This window comes from Pristiophorus japonicus, chromosome 17 (assembly GCF_044704955.1).
Source record: "Pristiophorus japonicus isolate sPriJap1 chromosome 17, sPriJap1.hap1, whole genome shotgun sequence".
In the NCBI taxonomy this organism is placed as follows: domain Eukaryota; kingdom Metazoa; phylum Chordata; class Chondrichthyes; family Pristiophoridae; genus Pristiophorus; species Pristiophorus japonicus.
In genome coordinates, this window is record NC_091993.1 from 96501093 (window position 1) to 96519020 (window position 17928).

Consider the following 17928-nt stretch of genomic DNA (forward strand, 5'->3'; position numbering starts at 1 on the left):
CGGGGTCGATCCCCCCCCCCCCATCTCTCTCTCCTCTCTCTCTCTCTCTCTCTCTCTCTCTCTCTCTCCTCTCTCCGCCCCCCCCCCCCATCTCTCTCTCTCCTCCCCCTGCCATCTCTCTCTCTTCCTCCCCCATCTCTCTGCACACACGCTGGTCTGGGGGTAGGGGAGGAGAGAAGAAAGTCAGGTCCTGCTTCTCGGCACCACGTGCATGGAATGATTCGGGTCGGGAGGGGTGTGGGGCTTGTCTCCCATCTGTTTAAAAAAGTTCAGTGGAGGTGGGGCTTGACAGGCACTTGTCTGTCAAAAGAAGTAGAGTACCCACATAGTTCGCATGACAGACACGAGACTCCCAAAGCAAGCGCACTATGCAGAGCTCCTTCACAGCAAACGGGCCAAAGATGGGCAGAGGAAACATCACAAGGACACCCTCGGCCTTCCTGATAAAGTGCGACATCCCCACTGACACCTGGGAGTCCCTTGGCCAAAGACTGCCCTAAGTGGAACGAATGCATTGGGGAGAGCGCTGAGCACCTCGAGTCTCAATGCCGAGAGCATGCAGAAATCAAGCGCAGACAGCGGAAAGAGCGCGTGGCAAACCAGTTCCACCCAACGACTGTCTGTCCCACCTGTAACAGGGACTGTGGTTCTCGTATTGGACTGTTCAGCCACCAAAGAACTCGCTTCAGGAGTGGTAGCAAGTCTTCCTCGATTCCGAGGGACTGCCTTTGATGATGAGTACAAATAGTTGCTTCGAATTGTGTGCTGTAAATGCAAGTTGGAGAAGCTCTTTATTTTCACTTTGTTTATAGTATTGTAAAATAGTTTCTCAAATTAACATTCCCGTTCCAGCATGCAATACTGATCTGTGACAAACCTCGCTTGGCTGCCAGCACTTAAATTTCTTTCTAAATTGTCTTACTGCAGATACATATTTTTATTAATACTTGGCATGTGGGTGTCCCTGGCAAGGTTGGCATTTGTTGCCTATCCCTAGTTGCCATGCGAAGGTGGCGATGGGCCTTTCTGAACCGCTGATGGTTTGCTACAGCTAGGCAATTAAGAGTCAACCATGTTGGTGTGGGACTGGAATCACGTATGGGCCAAACTGGGCAAAGATGGCTAGTTTCCTTAACTAAAGGACATTAGTTGGTTGGTTTACAACAATATGAGAGCTTCCAGAATTGAATGTAATTTCTCAAACTGTCATGGGGGTTTGACCTTGCGTGTTCTGGATTATTAATCCCGGTCTTTGGATTATTATTAGTACCCTGTCCTGTTCTCACACTTGGCCTGGATTTTGCATTGAGAATAACAGTGAGGCTAACGGTGCTCACCATTGCTATGGAGTAAATCTGACAATCTTCTGGTGTACACATGTAGTTAAATGTGGAAATCTAGAAGTTATGGTCCGAGTTACCCCTCTTCGACAGACTGTGCCATAACAGGACCTCGCCCACACATTTGTAGTTAAAATCCGCGTACGGGCGTAAAGGTTTGGTACTTGCCTACTAAACATGGCAAAAAAAGCTAGAGCTGGTGCGTTCAGGTATAAGTGAATTTTTAACAGCGTGATCAGTCGTCATTAGTGCCAAACAACCTATCTAGGCCTGAAAATTTCACTCTACAGTGTGAACTATCATTCCATCTGAATTTAATTAGTGTTGGAGGTTCTTAAAAAAAAAAAAAAATTCTATAGTGGTACAGCAGTAACTGGCCTACAAGCTTCCAAAGAGGATAAGTACATTTTTTTTAAACTTTGTCTCTTTTATCTCAATCCCACCTTTCTTTCCCAATCTTTATTTTGCTTTCTCTACATGATTTTAAATTTAATTTATAATTCCTGGTTCAGGCTCTGCATGTCTATGAGGATTCTTTAATCTGATTGAAGAGCCTTGCTGTTGATTGCTCTCTCACAGACACCTCAGATCTACATCATTTTTCTCTGCTTGTATACTGAGTCAGATACTCGGAGCTCTGAATAATGATAAATATGTTTAAGCTGCCTAATTTAGTGTTTTAAGTTTGGAATAATTACAAAAGTCAGTGGTATTTTTTACTTTTTAAAAAATGGGCCTGAGGAAAGAGGAACAAAAGAATTAATGCCAGTTTGTTCACATCCGAGCAGTATTGCCAGTTGATTAAAATATAAATGACTTATCCTCTTTGGAAGCTTGCAGGCCAGTTACTGCTGTACCACTATAGAATATAAAATAAATTGCATGATGAGCTATTGTAAGTGTAAACTATTACATGCCTAAATTTAGCTAGCATTCTGGAAACTACTGAGTTGGTACTTAAATAATTTCCCAGTCACTATTGATCCCTAAACTCCATGTAACACTCCATAGGAGCGAAAATTTGTACTTGCTTCCTGCTGTAAGTAATTTTTAAGAATTACTTACAACAAAATGACTTGTTTATGGCAACAAGTCTTATCTGTATAGATTCATGCCTAGTGGTGTGTTCATATTATGTTAAATCCTAGTAATCACATCTGAAAGTGGGGCTTCATGGATTTTGTGCATCTGGGTGTCAACGCAGCACATGTCCATAGGGCAAAAATTAATGATTGGCAGAAATGGTGCTCTCTGTTAAATTGTCAATCTACTGTCCGATTGACCAAATGTAAATAATCAAAAGAACGAACTTGCATTTACAAAGTGATGTGACCACCTCATAGCAAATTAAATGAAGTACAGTACTTTTAAAGTGCAGTCACTGTTTTATAGACAGAACTCGTGCACAAAACAAATAAATTAATCTGTTTAGGTGGTTTTGGTTGAAGGTGGAATGTTGGTTGGGGGACTGGGAAATCCCCTGCTTTGAATAATGTTACAGGATATTTTATTTGATCGGAACCAGTCTCATCTGAAAGACCGCAATAAATACATCACTCCCTCAGTATTGCACTGAAGTGACAGCCTAGATTATGTGTTCAGGTTCTCGAGTGGGTCTTGGACACCAACTCTTTTGAGAGGTGACTGTGCTGTTCCTTGATGCATCAGCCTGGTCAATGAAATGCACCCATATTTCAGTGTTGCCACCAATAAATCGGACAACCAATATTTTACTGGCTTGGCTTCTGGGTTGTACGTGTACCATTGGAGAGTGTTGCTATTAGTGCAATTATAAAATAAGCTCCAAAACTGTTTCTACAAGTAAAAATTCAAATCTTGACCAAAGTAATCCGCAGGGCTACAAACGTGTAGATGAAGTTGTCAAAGACACGTTACTGCTAATTTAGTAGCAAATATTTCACTTGTTACATAACATACATTTGTACTTAATATTTCCATGGTAATCAAAAAACAACTGTCCACTAAGGACAAACAGCAGAGAGAACTTCTCATTTGTAAAGCGATTTATAAAACAAATTCAGAATGAATGGTTCTTAATTATTTGATAGTTAACTGTTCTGAAGAATGTTAGTATTTCTCCATTGTCAGGGATAATGTCACAATGCTTACTAGACAAAGAAATTAATATGGAAAGAAAGACTTGCATTTATAGCGCCTTTCACGACTACCGGATGTCCCAAAGCGCTTTACAGGCAATTAAGTACTTTGAAGTGTAGTCACTTGTAATGTAGGAAACATGGCAGCTATTTTGCACAAAGCAAGCTCCGACAAACGGCAATGAGATAAAAAGATAATGAGCGATAAATATTGTCAAGGACACTGGGAATAACTACCCTGATCTTCTTCGAAATAGCACCGTAGGATCTGAGAGAGCAGACGGGGCCTCGGTTTAAGATTTAATCTGAAAGACGGTACCTCCGACAGTGCAGCATTCTCTGTTCTGCAGTGGAGTGTCAGCCTAGATTTTTTTTTTGTGCTGAAGTCCTACAAGCTTCTGACATGGAGGCAAGGGTGCTACCCATTGAGCTACCGCTGACAGTAGGAGTTTTGTGTGTTTAGAGTTAATTCACAGAAACTGAATTTATTTAATTACACCAAAGGAAGAAACTGTCAAATTTTAGTACAGTACCTTTCGTACAGATACCACTAATTTGTTTCCTCATGTATTTAACTAGCAGTAGCTAACTGCCATGGAAATATCCTCTTGTGATGGACTGCTACTCTACAACACTCCGTGGCTGAGTTACAAAAACAAAAGTTAACCTTTTTTACGCTGTAAATGATAGAGCAGTACCAATAATTAGGTATTCGAGTGCTCTGTTTAATATTGATTAAATGGAAGTTGTAATTTTCCTTCAGAGGCCAGAAGTGCTATCAAATGTAGATGTCCAGTTCCACCATATTGATGCACTCGAATAATAAATATAAAGGCACAGATTCAGATTTTCATTATTGAGATGTCACTTGATTGACATCCTTTTGTCATTGCTAAATGCCTGATGACTGCTCACTGGCTGTGTGCTTATTTCATGATGCCGAGCTGAGACCATGACCGGACTGCTGAACTGATGCAAGCTACAGCTTTTAACCTATTGTGTATCAAACCCATCTGTTCTTGAGCATCTCAGCATTTGCCTTTCCATGGCCAAATCAAATACAGGTGCAACCTCCGAAATCCAGAAACCTTGGGACCGAGGCTATTCCGGTTTTTGGGTTTTTCCGGATTTCGGGGAAATCCCACGACCCAAATCCGGAAACCCCTGGGCCGAGTTTCAGGTATTTCTGGATTTCGGAGACGGGGACAGCAGCTGTGGGTGATTCAAAATCAGATACCTGCAGGGGTGATTAAAAAAAAATTGTTTTATTATGCTTAACCTTGTTTTGGATTACTATTGCTCTGTATTGACCGCACGGGCACCTGGTGTGATCTGGCAGGACTGCATCCAAGGCTGGCACCAGATCAGATGCACAGTCTCTGAAGGGAGCTTTCGAGAGCGGCATGATGAAATAATTCACCCCCAACCTCTCCCTTAAAAGATCAGCTCTTGTACCGCTTCCTCCCCGCTGCCCGCCTCATTCAGCATCGAGTGCGGTCGGAACCCCTCAAATGAGTTTGTCTGCAAGTGCCGCCCCGTGCTTAGGGCTCAAATGGGGCCCCCTTCTCTATCATTCCGTCCCTACTATAATGTAATCAGTAACCCCCCCCACCAACCCCTGCAGTAAGACCACAGTTGGAAACACAGAGCTTTTTGCAAATAATGTTGATTTATTCATGTGACTGTTATCGCATCAGAAATCTATGCAACAATCCAACCGACAGGAGAACACTCAATCACCCTTAGACACCTGGAGGAACAGCAAGGCGGTGGGGGGGTTGGGTGGTGGTTGTGTGTGTGTGTGTGTGTGGAGGGGGGGGGTGTGGGCGGAAGGGGGGATTATTTACAGAATGCTGATCAGAATACCAAATATTCATTTCTGGAAATTTTACTACTTTAATTTTATGCCATTTATATCACTATTGTGAATGGAAAAAAAAGGGTCCAGTTTTCAGAACCGATTTCCAGATTCCGGACGTCGACTCGTGCGATGTGCATGGTCGTTTTCGGAACATTCCAGTTTTTGGAACTTTGGATGCTCTACCTGTAGTTGCTATACTTATTGGGTAGCACTAAAGACTACTTGCCGATGATTTCCCAATCTAATAAACAATACTTGCTACTTAAATTCAATTAAATGCAGTGGGCAGTTTCCACAATTTACAAGAAGGAAAATATATTTTCTGTCTGTCGTTTCCAGACAGACTGGTTTGTTACCCAAGTAGTAATAGTTTCATAATAGCAACTGAAAGCTCCTCTGAGCTACAGGAAACTATAAATATATATTTTATATATATATGGCTATCAGAAGTTAAATAGGCAAGCCAGTCTGATTTAGGATGAAAGTGTAAGACCAATCTGCATATTTTCACATGTGGGCAATCTTCCATTCCCTATTGCCTTGACAGTGGCCTGTGATGCACTGTGTATTTGTGTGCTATTTTCTGATATTGCTAAAACCAAGCTTTACTAGTGTAGCACAGTCAGACAGGTTGAAAAGGCACAAATTTGAAAGATCCCATCCAAGATTGGGCATGAGCAATTATAGCAAGGGATATTGCATAGCTGAGTTCAGATGGGGAAAGACTGTGGGGCGGATTGAGTGGGATCCTGTTTTACAGTTCATGGTATTGGCCAGCTATTTTATTAAAATATTAAAACGGGTTAGGCTGCAACTGTTGAAATATATGCAGCATTTATTTTAAAAAGTGTGAAAATATAATCAGTATAACTATTCATCTGGAATTTAAAAAAAATTTAAAATGTTGATGCAAAATTATGGAAAAACAATTAGCTCAATCATGAGAAAGTTAGTGCTGAGTGTAGAGCACTACTTGGAAAAGTCTTGATGGTCAAATGTTCAATGGCTTAATATTTCAGTTTCATTTTTGAGTTCATCATACAATGTAATTATATTGATGGCAGCAATAGCTGAACATTAATGAGCTTCACTTATATTTTTGTAGCTCTTCTTTTGACACAAAAGCGGGTGTTCGAGTGGCAGTGAAAAAACTTTCCCGACCATTTCAATCTATCATTCATGCAAAACGAACATACAGAGAGCTACGATTGTTGAAACATATGAAACATGAAAATGTAAGTACTTCATGTGAGTGTAAGTAATGTCAAATTCTGTCCTAACATTCCAAAGCAACTATTCGAATAATGAAGCCGATTTATAGTTTTGCAAATGTTCAAAGCTGTTACATTCATCTGTGCGGTATGGCAACTTTAGTGCTAAAGTAACGTTGTAAGCGCAACATGGTTTTATGAATCTTGGAATAAGATGCTGTATTGCTAGATATGATTTGCAGACTTTTTAAAAGTAGGTCCTTTTGTCTGATTAGCTTAACGTTCTCATGGCAATGCTGAAAATGTAAATGAACAGAGATTATGAATTTAATATAGCTAGGGGAATTGCTAATTTCTTAACAGTTTAACTCTTAAGATACATGAAAATGCGTGTGTGTATCTCAAGCTCCTCTTCCCTTATTCTCCTTCCTTCCTCCCCCGCCACACACGCATGCACAAAAAACCAAACTTTTGCTTGAGCTGGAAAATGTATTTATGATACTGTGCCTGTGCCGGCTCTTTGAAAGAGCTACCTAATTAGTACCGCTCCCTGCTCTTTCCCCAGAGCTCTGCAAATGTTTCCTTTTCAAGTTACTATTGAATCTAATTCCAACACTCTTTCAGGCAGTACATTCCGGATCATAGCAACTCGCTATGTTTTAAAAAAAAAAAATCTCAACTCTTGATTCTTTTGCCAATGATCTAAAATCTGCGTCCTTTGGTTACCGATCCACTTGCCAATAGAAACTGTTTCACCTTATCTACTCTATCAAAACCCCTCTTCCAGTTACCACAGCACCCCACTATTCTGACATTCTACGACTGCCATCCTGCATCATTTATGGGACTGTTGCCAACACTCCACGTTGTCCTCCCTAACGCACCACCCGGTCCCCAATGCTCTCTCATTCCATAACCCCACTCCAGTCGTTCTACATTGTGAAACCATCTCTACTATTCCTAAATCCCACTCTCCCTTCTCCCACATCCTGGCATTACACTTCAACTACAGGTGCGACCTCCCAAATCCGGAGTTCCAAACTCCAGACATCACGGAGATTGGTGGAGGGTCATCCGAAATCCGTAAAAATGATCCAATATCCAGACAACACAACAGTAAATAACCCCTCCTCCCCGCTCCCCCCTCCCCTGCACAGACACACGGCAAAAAAAAATTGCAAAAAATAAAAAAAATCACAAAACATTCACAAGACACTTAACTATCGAATCGCTGCGAAAGAATTACAAAAATTTAAACTTTTTTGCAGGTCTTCATACCTATTGCTGTCCCAAGGGCTGCAATGCAGGCTTTTCCTGGGTGTTTTTTTTCTTACTAACTACGGGTCACCGCTGAGCTAAATAGGTTTCTGGATTCAGGATGTCGGATTTCGTCTCCGAAATCCGGAAATACTGGAACCTCGGCCCAGACATTTCCAGATTCGTGACGTCGAAAATATGTTCTGAAATCCGGAAATACCCAGAACGGCCTTGGTCCCGAGGTTTCCGGGTTTGGGAGGTCGCACCTATACTGCCAGACCCTGTAATTGCCCCATACCACGACCACGTACATATACACATCTAACGCATTGCCCACCACTTGTATATTTTAGAGCACAACCGTCCTATTCTCCCAAACACTCACATTGCCTTAAACGTGAGTGCTCTTTCTCAAATTAAGCTGCTGCTGTAATGCATATAAATAAATACAAATGCCCACTTCTGGCTTTACCAGTAAGGTTAATCATAGAGCATCAAAGATGTTTTATTTTAATACAACCTTTTTAGGTAATGTGCAAATATATCTGTAAACTAAAGTCTCATTTACCCATATTTGGAGTGACTCCCAATGTCTTCCTCTAGACTAGCAACATTGTGGTTTATCAAAGAAACATAAAGCCTATTTTGTTCTGTCTTAGCAAGTGAACCAGTGGAGCATTGACTGTTTTAGTCTTACTTTACAGTTCATTGTACTTCCGAATACTTGCTTATAATTTGTACTAGTTTGGGAATTTTTGATCCGCAGCTTTAAGAATAAAGGAATTGTTGTCTGGTATTTGCATATTGCTAGCAGGCAGATTGGTTTGCTTGGGTATTTTGTCAAATGTGGTGACTTTCTATACGGGATTTTTGCTTCCATATATGTTGACTTGCCTCGTGTTTATTCAGCTAAGCTCGATTTTAAGGAATTCTAGCATTTCCTAATTGTAAAACCCACCCAGAATTTTGGTAATTCTATTGCAAGTGATTTTTAAATTGCTGAGTACTCCGCCAACATGTGTTACTCCGAAGAACCTTTCCCTTTCTTCGACAATATTGAGTATTTGGAGTGGGGCTAACAAACATGCACAAAGTTTAATTTGAAAAGCTGCTCCAAGTGGGCCCAAGTTTCGGCTCAAGTTGCTCCTATTTTTTTTGAGCAACTAGTTTAGTATGGACTATCTTAGAAATCGGAATTCTCGGCATTTAGTTTGCTCAAATTCTAGTTAGTTAGAATAGTTTTGTTTCAGTACAGTTTTTTTTCAAAAGGGGCTGTTACCAGCCACTTACGCCTGTTTTGCAAGTTTAGGCAGCGAAAAGTTACTCCAAGCTAACTTAGAACGGAGTAAGTGTCGATTTTTTACGCTCAGAAAAACCTTGCCTACATTTTAGAAATTAGGTGCAGGGAACGACAGATGGGGGGAAGGGAAATTAGAGGGAAGTTAGGGGATTTTACAAAGCATCTTTACCAATAAAGAGCCATCATCAATAATAAATGATAAATCGAGAAATAAAAAATGTAATATTCCTGCCTCACCATCAAGCAGCGGCAGCAGGCATCGAGCTGCGATCGTTCGGCCAAGGGATAGGAGCGGCCTGGAAAACACCGAGGGGGAGCACGCATGCAGGCAGCAAGCACTGAGCTGCAATCTTTCGGCCGTTAGGCCAGGGGGTAGGGGCGACCTGGAAAACACTGGGAGGGAGAGCCAGGCAGCACGCACCTTTTGAAAGTTTGAGTTTTACTTCAAGTATAGGTGCTGCATCATCAACGCCACGGATTATGCAATGGTTCTCCATCAATTGAAGTATAATGTGGATAAATGTGAGGTTATCCACTTTGGGTGGTAAAAACAGAGAGACAGACTATTATCTGAATGGTGACAGATTAGGAAAAGGGGCAGTGCAATGAGACCTGGGTTTCATGGTACATCAGTCATTGAAGGTTGGCATGCAAGTACAGCAGGCAGTTAAGAAAGCAAATGGCATGTTGGCCTTCATCGCGAGAGGATTTAAGTACAGGGGCAGGGAGGTGTTACTACAGTGGTACAGGGCCTTGGTGAGGCCACACCTGGAGTATTGTGTACAGTTTTTGTCTCCTAACTTGAGGAAGGACATTCTTGCTATTGAGGGAGTGCAGCGAAGGTTCACCAGACTAATTCCCGGGATGGCGAGACTGATATATCAAGAAAGACTGGATCAACTGGGCTTGTATTCACTGGAGCTCAGAAGAATGAGAGGGGATCTCATAGAAACGTTTAAAATTCTGATGGATTTAGACAGGTTAGATGCAGGAAGAATGTTCCCAATGTTGGGGAAGTCCAGAACCAGGGGACACAATCTAAGGATAAGGGGTAAGCCATTTAGGACCGAGATGAGGAGAAACTTCTTCACCCAGAGAGTGGTGAACCTGTGGAATTCTCTACCACAGAAAGTTGTTGAGGCCAATTCACTAAATATATTCAAAAAGGAGTTAGATGTAGTCCTTTCTACTCGGGGGATCAAGGGGTATGGCGAGAAAGCAGGAATGGGGTACTGAAGTTGTACGTTCAGCCATGAACTTATTGAATGGTGGTGCAGGCTTGAAGTGCCGAATGGCCTACTCCTGCACCTATTTTCTATGTTTCTAATTCGCTACATAGGAGAGAATTGATTAGAGCTCACCGCACCAGGAACGTCATAGCCCGTAGACTGATAGGCAGGAGGTCTTACCCATGTCGGCAATATCGAGTCAGGCGTTTGTACCTGGACATGAGTGAGGCTGATTGTGTCAAAAGGCTGCGTTTCCGCAGAGAAGTTGTCGTTGAGATCTGTGATATGCTGAGAGCAGATTTACAGCCGAGAAGCAGAACATCGACTGCCTTGTCTGTTGAAGTGAAGGTTACAGCTGCACTTTCCTTCTATGCCTCGGGATCGTTTCAAGCTACAACTGGAGATGTGTACGCCATCTCAACGTGCAATACATACCCGCGTTCACCAGGTCACTGCTGCACTTCTTCAAGTTTCCAATGTCCGACCAAGCTGTGCATGACAGGGCTCTGGGGTTCTCAAAGATTACTGGCTTCCCAAAGGTACAGGGCTGCATTGATTGTACCCATATCGCCTTGCGAGCACCTGTGGAGGATGCCGAGCAGTACAGGAATAGAAAAGGTTTCCACTCCATTAATGTGCAGCTCGTGTGTGACAACATGCAGCACATCATGTCAGTCGGTGCATGATATCCTGGCAGCACCCATGATGTGTTTATCCTACGTGACAGCGTTATATCTGACATGTTTGAACAGCAGCCAGAAGGGCAGAGCTGGCTACTGGGAGACAAAGGTTGCGGCCTCGCCACCTGGCTTTTGACGCCCCTACTCTTAACACTGACGAAAGCTAACCATCAATACAACATGGCGCACATTGCGACGTGCAGCATCATAGAGAGGACTATTGACATTTGAAACAGCGTTTCCGATGCCTGGACCATTTCGGAGGCCACTTGCAATACTCCCCTGAGATTGTCGGTCACTTCACTGTTGTGTGCTGCATGCTGCATAACTTAGCCATCATGAGGCAGCAGGAGCTGGTAGTGGAACCAGAAGACCCACATGAGGTGAAAGTGCCTGATTAGTAATTTGGAAGAGCAAGATGAAGATGATGACGACGATCAGGAAAGCATGCAAGTACCTGATGCTGGAGCACGACATCTGAGGAGGGCGGTCCATTGTGCTCCTTTAACGATTGCTCGAGCCCTGCGCCAGCAGCTCATCCGCGAACGCTTCAATTACTGATGCCGGTGGGCTCAGCGACAAATGTTCCGCATGGACATGTTTGTTTTTTTTTTAAAAAAGAGTTGTTCCTATGTTGTGTTGTGTTAATGGAACATGATTCAGTTTTAATGAAAAAATATTTTATTGAAAAGTTCACAATGTACTGCACGTCAGTGTAATAAAATATTTGTTGCATCAAACTTTAATACGACTCTTTAAAATCACTTAAAAACCCTAAAATCACTTGTAAAGTTACAAAACTTACAAAACTATTTCAATTTGAAAAAAGTTACTACAGTTACATCAAGAACAAGAACAAAAGCAGCAAAGAAAGGCTGCAAATTTGATTGGGGTGTAATTTGATTGGCTGGGTTGTGTGCCCTTATTGCAGCAGCTACCTCCATGAGGGCCTGTGCCGTCACTTGCACTCCCTCTGACATTCCCTCCCTTATTACCCGTGTCATTACTGCTATTACTCCTGTCAGTACCGTTACCTCTTCACCCAAGGCACTGACGCTGCCCACGAGTGATTTGGGTAAGATCATTGCTCTCCACACCCAATGCCACAACCTGACCCACATCTGTTGCACGCTGCATCTCAGGAGAGCGTGTTTCGATTCCCCTGCTCGGCCTGGGTCTGCCTCGCCGCACCACTCCAATGGGAGGCACAGGCTGGGATGGTGGGGCACTGGGTTTTGCAGGGGGCACCACTCCAATGGGAGGCACAGGCTGGGATGGTGGGGCACTGGGTTTTGCAGGCGGCACCACTCCAGTGGGAGACGCAGGCTGGGACGGTGGGGCACTGGGTGTAAAATGCTGCATTACACCGCCGCCAGCACCACTGGGACCCGCAACCTCGGAATCTGTGAAACCATCGAATGTTGGACCAGAACCAATGCAAATGTTTGAAACACTGATGTCCATTAATGTGGACTGATCCATATTAAGTTCAAAAATCTCCCCTGAAGACATTTCAGTCAACCCCTGCACCCACCCTTGGTCTGGATCATCCGCTTCTGGTTCTTCTTCAGGATTGACATCATCTTCTGCAAAATATAACACAATAGTCAAATGGCTGGCAGCACAGGAGGGGGCAGGATGGGTGGCATGAGTAGTCTCTCACATAGCAGGCCAGGCAGCAGGTTGATTTGAAGGGCCACGATGCATTTTCAGGACTTGCTCTCTCCCTTTTGTGTGGTCCCAGTTTGTGCAGTACTGATTGCTTTTCTCCAGGTACGACTCATCAAAGCAGCGACCCTCTGTTCCAAGGGTGTCAGTGGATGCAGATTTGGCACGCCTCCTCCTGTTCGAGTTCTTTCCCTTTTGTTGTGAGCCAATTTCTTCTGCAAAGATTAGAATATAACTTTTTACAGAGTGCGTCTTTCTGCAGGGTGGGACATATACAGATGGTCACATTTACAATTGAGATTCCATTGAAAAATGAAAATATTACTTACACTAACTACTTGACCAAGGTCGTGCCATTTTTTTTTACGCTGGCTTCCAGATCTCCTGGTATGCACTACTGTGCAGTAATCTTCTACAACTAGGTTCCAGCGTTTCTTCATTTCTTTGGGTGGCACTTTTGTGCGACCTCTGTTGCTGGTATCCAGCTCCTGCCATCTCTTAATGACATTAACTAGTATCTCCACTTCCTCATGCAAGAAATTGTTTATTCTTGGTGGACGTTGTTCCATTGCTGTACTGAATTGACACTCAGTGATTTTTCAAAACACACAGTCCGTATTTTGCATGCACCTATGCAGCACTTGTTCTGGAAGTTTAGCAGCAACAAACAGCACTCACTGATTCCAGCAGTTGATTTCTTCCACAGTATTGCTAACAGCACTCTTTCAGGCACAAAAAATCACTCCAGGCTTTGCACAGCTCTACACATCCAAAAATCACTTTTCTGTATGTCCCTTCTGTATGGCCGATTGCCAATGTTTGTGTGCCATAGCACATGCACGACGCTGCCGGCACTCAAACTGATGCTGGGCCCTAGCCCCGCTCCCTGCCAACAGTGCTTGCTCAGAATGGCGTTTGCTCCGCCCCCACCAGCTCTGCTGCGCTGCGCTGGAAACGGGCCTATAGATATCGTGAGGTATATTTTAGCCGCTTTTTGAGTTCGAGAAAATAGGCGGGCCTCTTCGAGGTGTGCCGTTCTACCGGGTATCCAAAACTTGGGCCCATAGATTCTACCAGCCATGGGTTTTAAGAGAGCTGGAGTGATGATCAACAGAGGGATTGGGTCCCTCGTTACTATTTAATTGTGCATCTGCTTCACGTCATTGATGTCGATGGAATGGTCAGTTTATATACACTTCACTTTGTAATCAGTAGAAGATTTTGCCAAAAAGATGAATGACTAGCAGAATAAATTTGATTAAGATTCTAGCAAAGTAGCATTTTAAATATATCCCACCTGAGTGCATAAGGCTTTTAGAGCACTCTAAAATTGAGGTTATGCATCTTAAGTAAAACATCTGCATCTCGCGTGTTATCCTTTGACTTAGTTTTTGTTTTCATAGGTGATTGGCCTACTGGATGTTTTTACACCAGCAACAACGTTGGAAGAGTTTACAGATGTGTAAGTATGATACTTTATAAATTGTGCTGTTTTTCTAAGCAGAGTTTTTTTTGGCAGGGGCTGGACTTTGTATATCATAACTGTTTTCCATTTCTCCAACCCATAAAAGGGTAGTTTACTGACTACTCTTATTTTAAAAAAAAAATAATCAGTCATCCTTCCCTTAAATAAAAGCAGTTTCCTGTGTGGAAGTAGCTGCAAGTAACCATTTAACAAGTTAACACTATGAAATCATGGAGAACATTACTATGTTTCCCTTTGATTTTATCTGAAATAAAGGCATTTTGCAACCTTATTTTATTTTAACTGTTAACCACTGAAGTGCTTTTCCAACACATTTGTTGTACCAATTCTAGTTATTTAACTCTCAGCTATTGATACATAAAGTTAAATTAAACGACTGCAGTAAGAAAAGGTTTGTGATTTTGATCACATTATTAGATCCAAGGTATGGTAAGCTGACTATTTTGAATCACCAGATGTGGAGGCATTGTAAGAGAATGGAGTCAGAAAGGCCAACAATAACATAGACTCTCCTCCTTACAAAATGCATTGTTTATAAGTTCAAAGCCAGGCCCAGATCATGGCCAATGATCACTTGTTCAGATGTTGGAGTTTGCAGACTCAACACTGGGGGAAAACAATATATTTTAGAATCATGTATCTAACTGAGGGGAATAAAGGAGAAAGGTTGTGAGTAGCCAGGAGGAAGCATAAATACATTGGTCCTGAATTTGTGGTCGGAGGCTTCCCATGGGGAAATGTCTCCGATCTGCAAATAAAATGCCCGTGTATCTGGTGGTCTGGGCAGCACGGAGATTCGCAGTCCTGGGCGCCTCGGGGAACCTGCGGCTGGAGGCTCACGTATCCCAGGGGTGCAGGTGAATTGCAAGCGCCCCTGGGATCACGTGGGCCAGCCCAACCAATAAAAGGGAACCCCCGTTCATGCTTATCGGGATTCTGTATATATGGATTCCCCATAAGCATGAATGGGAATACCCCCAAAATACATCTATACATCAAATACATTTTTTTTAAATTACATTTATAATTAAAATGCCATTTAATTAAATATTTAAAACAAATTTAATTAATTAAAAATGTTTTAAAGGAGCTAAAAATAAATGTACCTTTATTGCACGGGTTTTTTAATGTATAAATGATTTAAAGAAATTTTTTTTTTAAAACTCGATGTTGGTTAAAGCAGGCGTAAGAATTGCATGGGAATTTGCTGGGCAGAGTTAGCCCAACTCCGTCTGCGGATGCCCTGTTCCCAGGGACAGATTGCAAGATCTGGGTTTTCATGCATGCTCATCGCACGTGAAAACCTGGGATATACGCGGCCCATACGGGCAGGGGCTGCAAATTATGAGCCATAATTTACATTTGAAGTTAATACTGGAAATCTGCAAAAGGAGGCTGAATAAAACAATAGGAAAGTACAGGAGTGGAAAAGACTGCACTCCATTTAGCTAGTCCCAAAATTAAAACCTATCAATCATGCTCTCTCCATCAGCAGTTTGACCTGTGATATGAAAACCGATAAGAGTGGTGTTGTCATTTTCTGTGTTTTTTTTTTCTTTTCACCATCAAATTTTGGAGTGTTAGAGTTGAAACAATTAAAATTGTAATTCATGTATTTTACAAGTTCCTATCATCCTTGATGAAGCTTGTACGTGCACGTCAAAAAAGCAAATTATACGGGAATAGAACGCTAAAAAAGGAGGCAGACAAAAAGCAGGAAACTATAGACCAGTTAGCCTAACATCTGTTATTGGGAAAATGTTGGAGTCCATTATTAAGGAAGCAGTAGTGGGACATTTGAATTATGCTTTTCCAATCAAGCAAAGTCAGCATGGCTTCATGAAAGGGAAATCATGTTTGACATTTGCTGGAGTTCTTTGAGGATGTAGCGAGCAGGGTGAATAAGGGGGAACCAGTGGATGTGGTGTATTTGGATTTCCAGAAGGCATTCGATAAGGTGCCACATAAAAGGTTACTGTGCAAGATAAAAGTTCACAGGGTTGGGGATAATATATTAGCATGGATAGAGGATTGGCTAACTAACAGAAAACAGAGAGTCGGGATAAATGGGTCATTTTCTGGTTGGCAAACAATGACTAGTGGGGTGCCGCAGGGATCAGTGCTGGGTCCTCAACTATTTGCAATCTATATTAATGACTTGGATGAAGGGACGGGGTGTAATGTAGCCAAGTTTGCTGATGATACAAAGATGGGTGGGAAAGCAAATTGTGAGGAGGACACAAAATCTGCAAAGGAATATATACAGGCTAAGTGAGTGGGCAAAAATTTGGCAGATGGAGTATATTGGAAAATGTGAGGTTATCCACTTTATAATTTAAATGGAGAAAAATAGAAATGTGCTTTTCTATTATTTCTGCCAAAGTGCTGCAGTCCAGAGGGACCTGGGGATCCTTGTGCATGAAATGCAAAAAGTTAGTATGCAGATACAGCGAGTAATCAGGAAGGCAAATGGAATGTTGGCTTTTATTACAAGGGGGATAGAGTATAAAAGCAGAGAACACCTGCTACAAACTGTACAGGGTATTGGTAAGGCCACATCTAGAGTACTGCGTACAGTTTTGGTCTCCGTATTTAAGGAAGGAATACTTGTATTGGAGGCTGTCTAGATAAGGTTCATTAGGCTGATTCCGGAGATGAGGGAGTTCACTTATCAAGATAGGTTGAGTAGGTTGGGCCTATACTCATTGGAGTTCAGAAGAATGAGAGGTGATCTTATTGAAACATAAGATAATGAGGGGGCTCGACAAGGTGGATGCAGTGGGGATATTTCCACTCGGGAAACTAAAACTAGGGGACATAGTCTTAGAATAAGGGGTCGCTATTTAAAACTAAGATGAGGAGAAATTTCTTCTGAGGGTTGTAAATCTATGGAATTCTCTGCCCCAGAGAGCTGTGGAGGCTGGGTCATTGAATATATTTAAGGCGGCGAGGGACAGATTTTTGAGCGATAAAAGGAGTAAAGGGTTATGGGCAGTGGGCAGGGAAGTGGAGCCAAGTTCTTGATCAGATCAACCATGATCTTATTGAATGGCGGAGAAGCTTGAGGGGCCAAATGGCCTGCTCCTCCTATTTCTATGTTCTTATGCTCCAGTTCTTAACATCGGTTGTCGGCATCAAATGATCTGTTGGGGAAAGCATAAGTCATGTATTGAGTACATATTCCAATACTTCACCTTGGGCTGAATGCACCAGTGTGTAATTTTTATTTCCTTAATGATCATCCTCAACATCTATCCACAATATATGTTTTAAGTAAGACCAATAATTTAGTGCACAATTATGGGCAGTTTTGTGGTGTGATCTTGAATCAACTCGAAACTGTTGAAACTGCAAAATTAATTACATCTTTGACTTTTTACAGCTTTCCTACCTGATTTCCTACCTGCCACCCTGGGCTGGATTTAAGGTATCCGAGGTGAAAGAACCATGTTTTTTTTCTGTGCCACCCAGTTCCCCACAATTGCGACTTAATTAAATTTAATTTGCAAAGTTTAATTTTCAAGTTATCTTAGACAAAAAAATCAATTTGGAAAATGTGCTTTGTATTCCAGTATACTTGGTGTAAAGAGGCTCCCACATCCTAAATGAATGCCTCAATGTTTACCTCGTTGGGGAGAACTGGCAGTACCTTGTATTGGAGATTGCAAAGTGTTGGGCTTCAAATATGTTTGAATAGTTTTGAAGTGCTAAATTATTGGAAAATAGGCTGAAAATCTCAACTATGGTGTTCTGTTTCTAATAAACGAGTTGGCTTACAT

General features: G+C 42.2%; 1 protein-coding gene across 2 annotated transcripts in view; it reads left to right on the forward strand.

Moving 5' to 3' along the window:
* Window positions 1-17928, forward strand: part of LOC139227866 (mitogen-activated protein kinase 14) — a 164248-nt gene that overhangs the window by 105082 nt on the left and 41238 nt on the right. For both annotated transcript variants that reach the window (XM_070858957.1, XM_070858954.1), the window contains 2 exons: window positions 6424-6553; window positions 14067-14125. In XM_070858957.1, the coding sequence (XP_070715058.1) occupies window positions 6424-6553; window positions 14067-14125 (189 nt within the window). The remainder of the gene's footprint in view (window positions 1-6423; window positions 6554-14066; window positions 14126-17928) is intronic.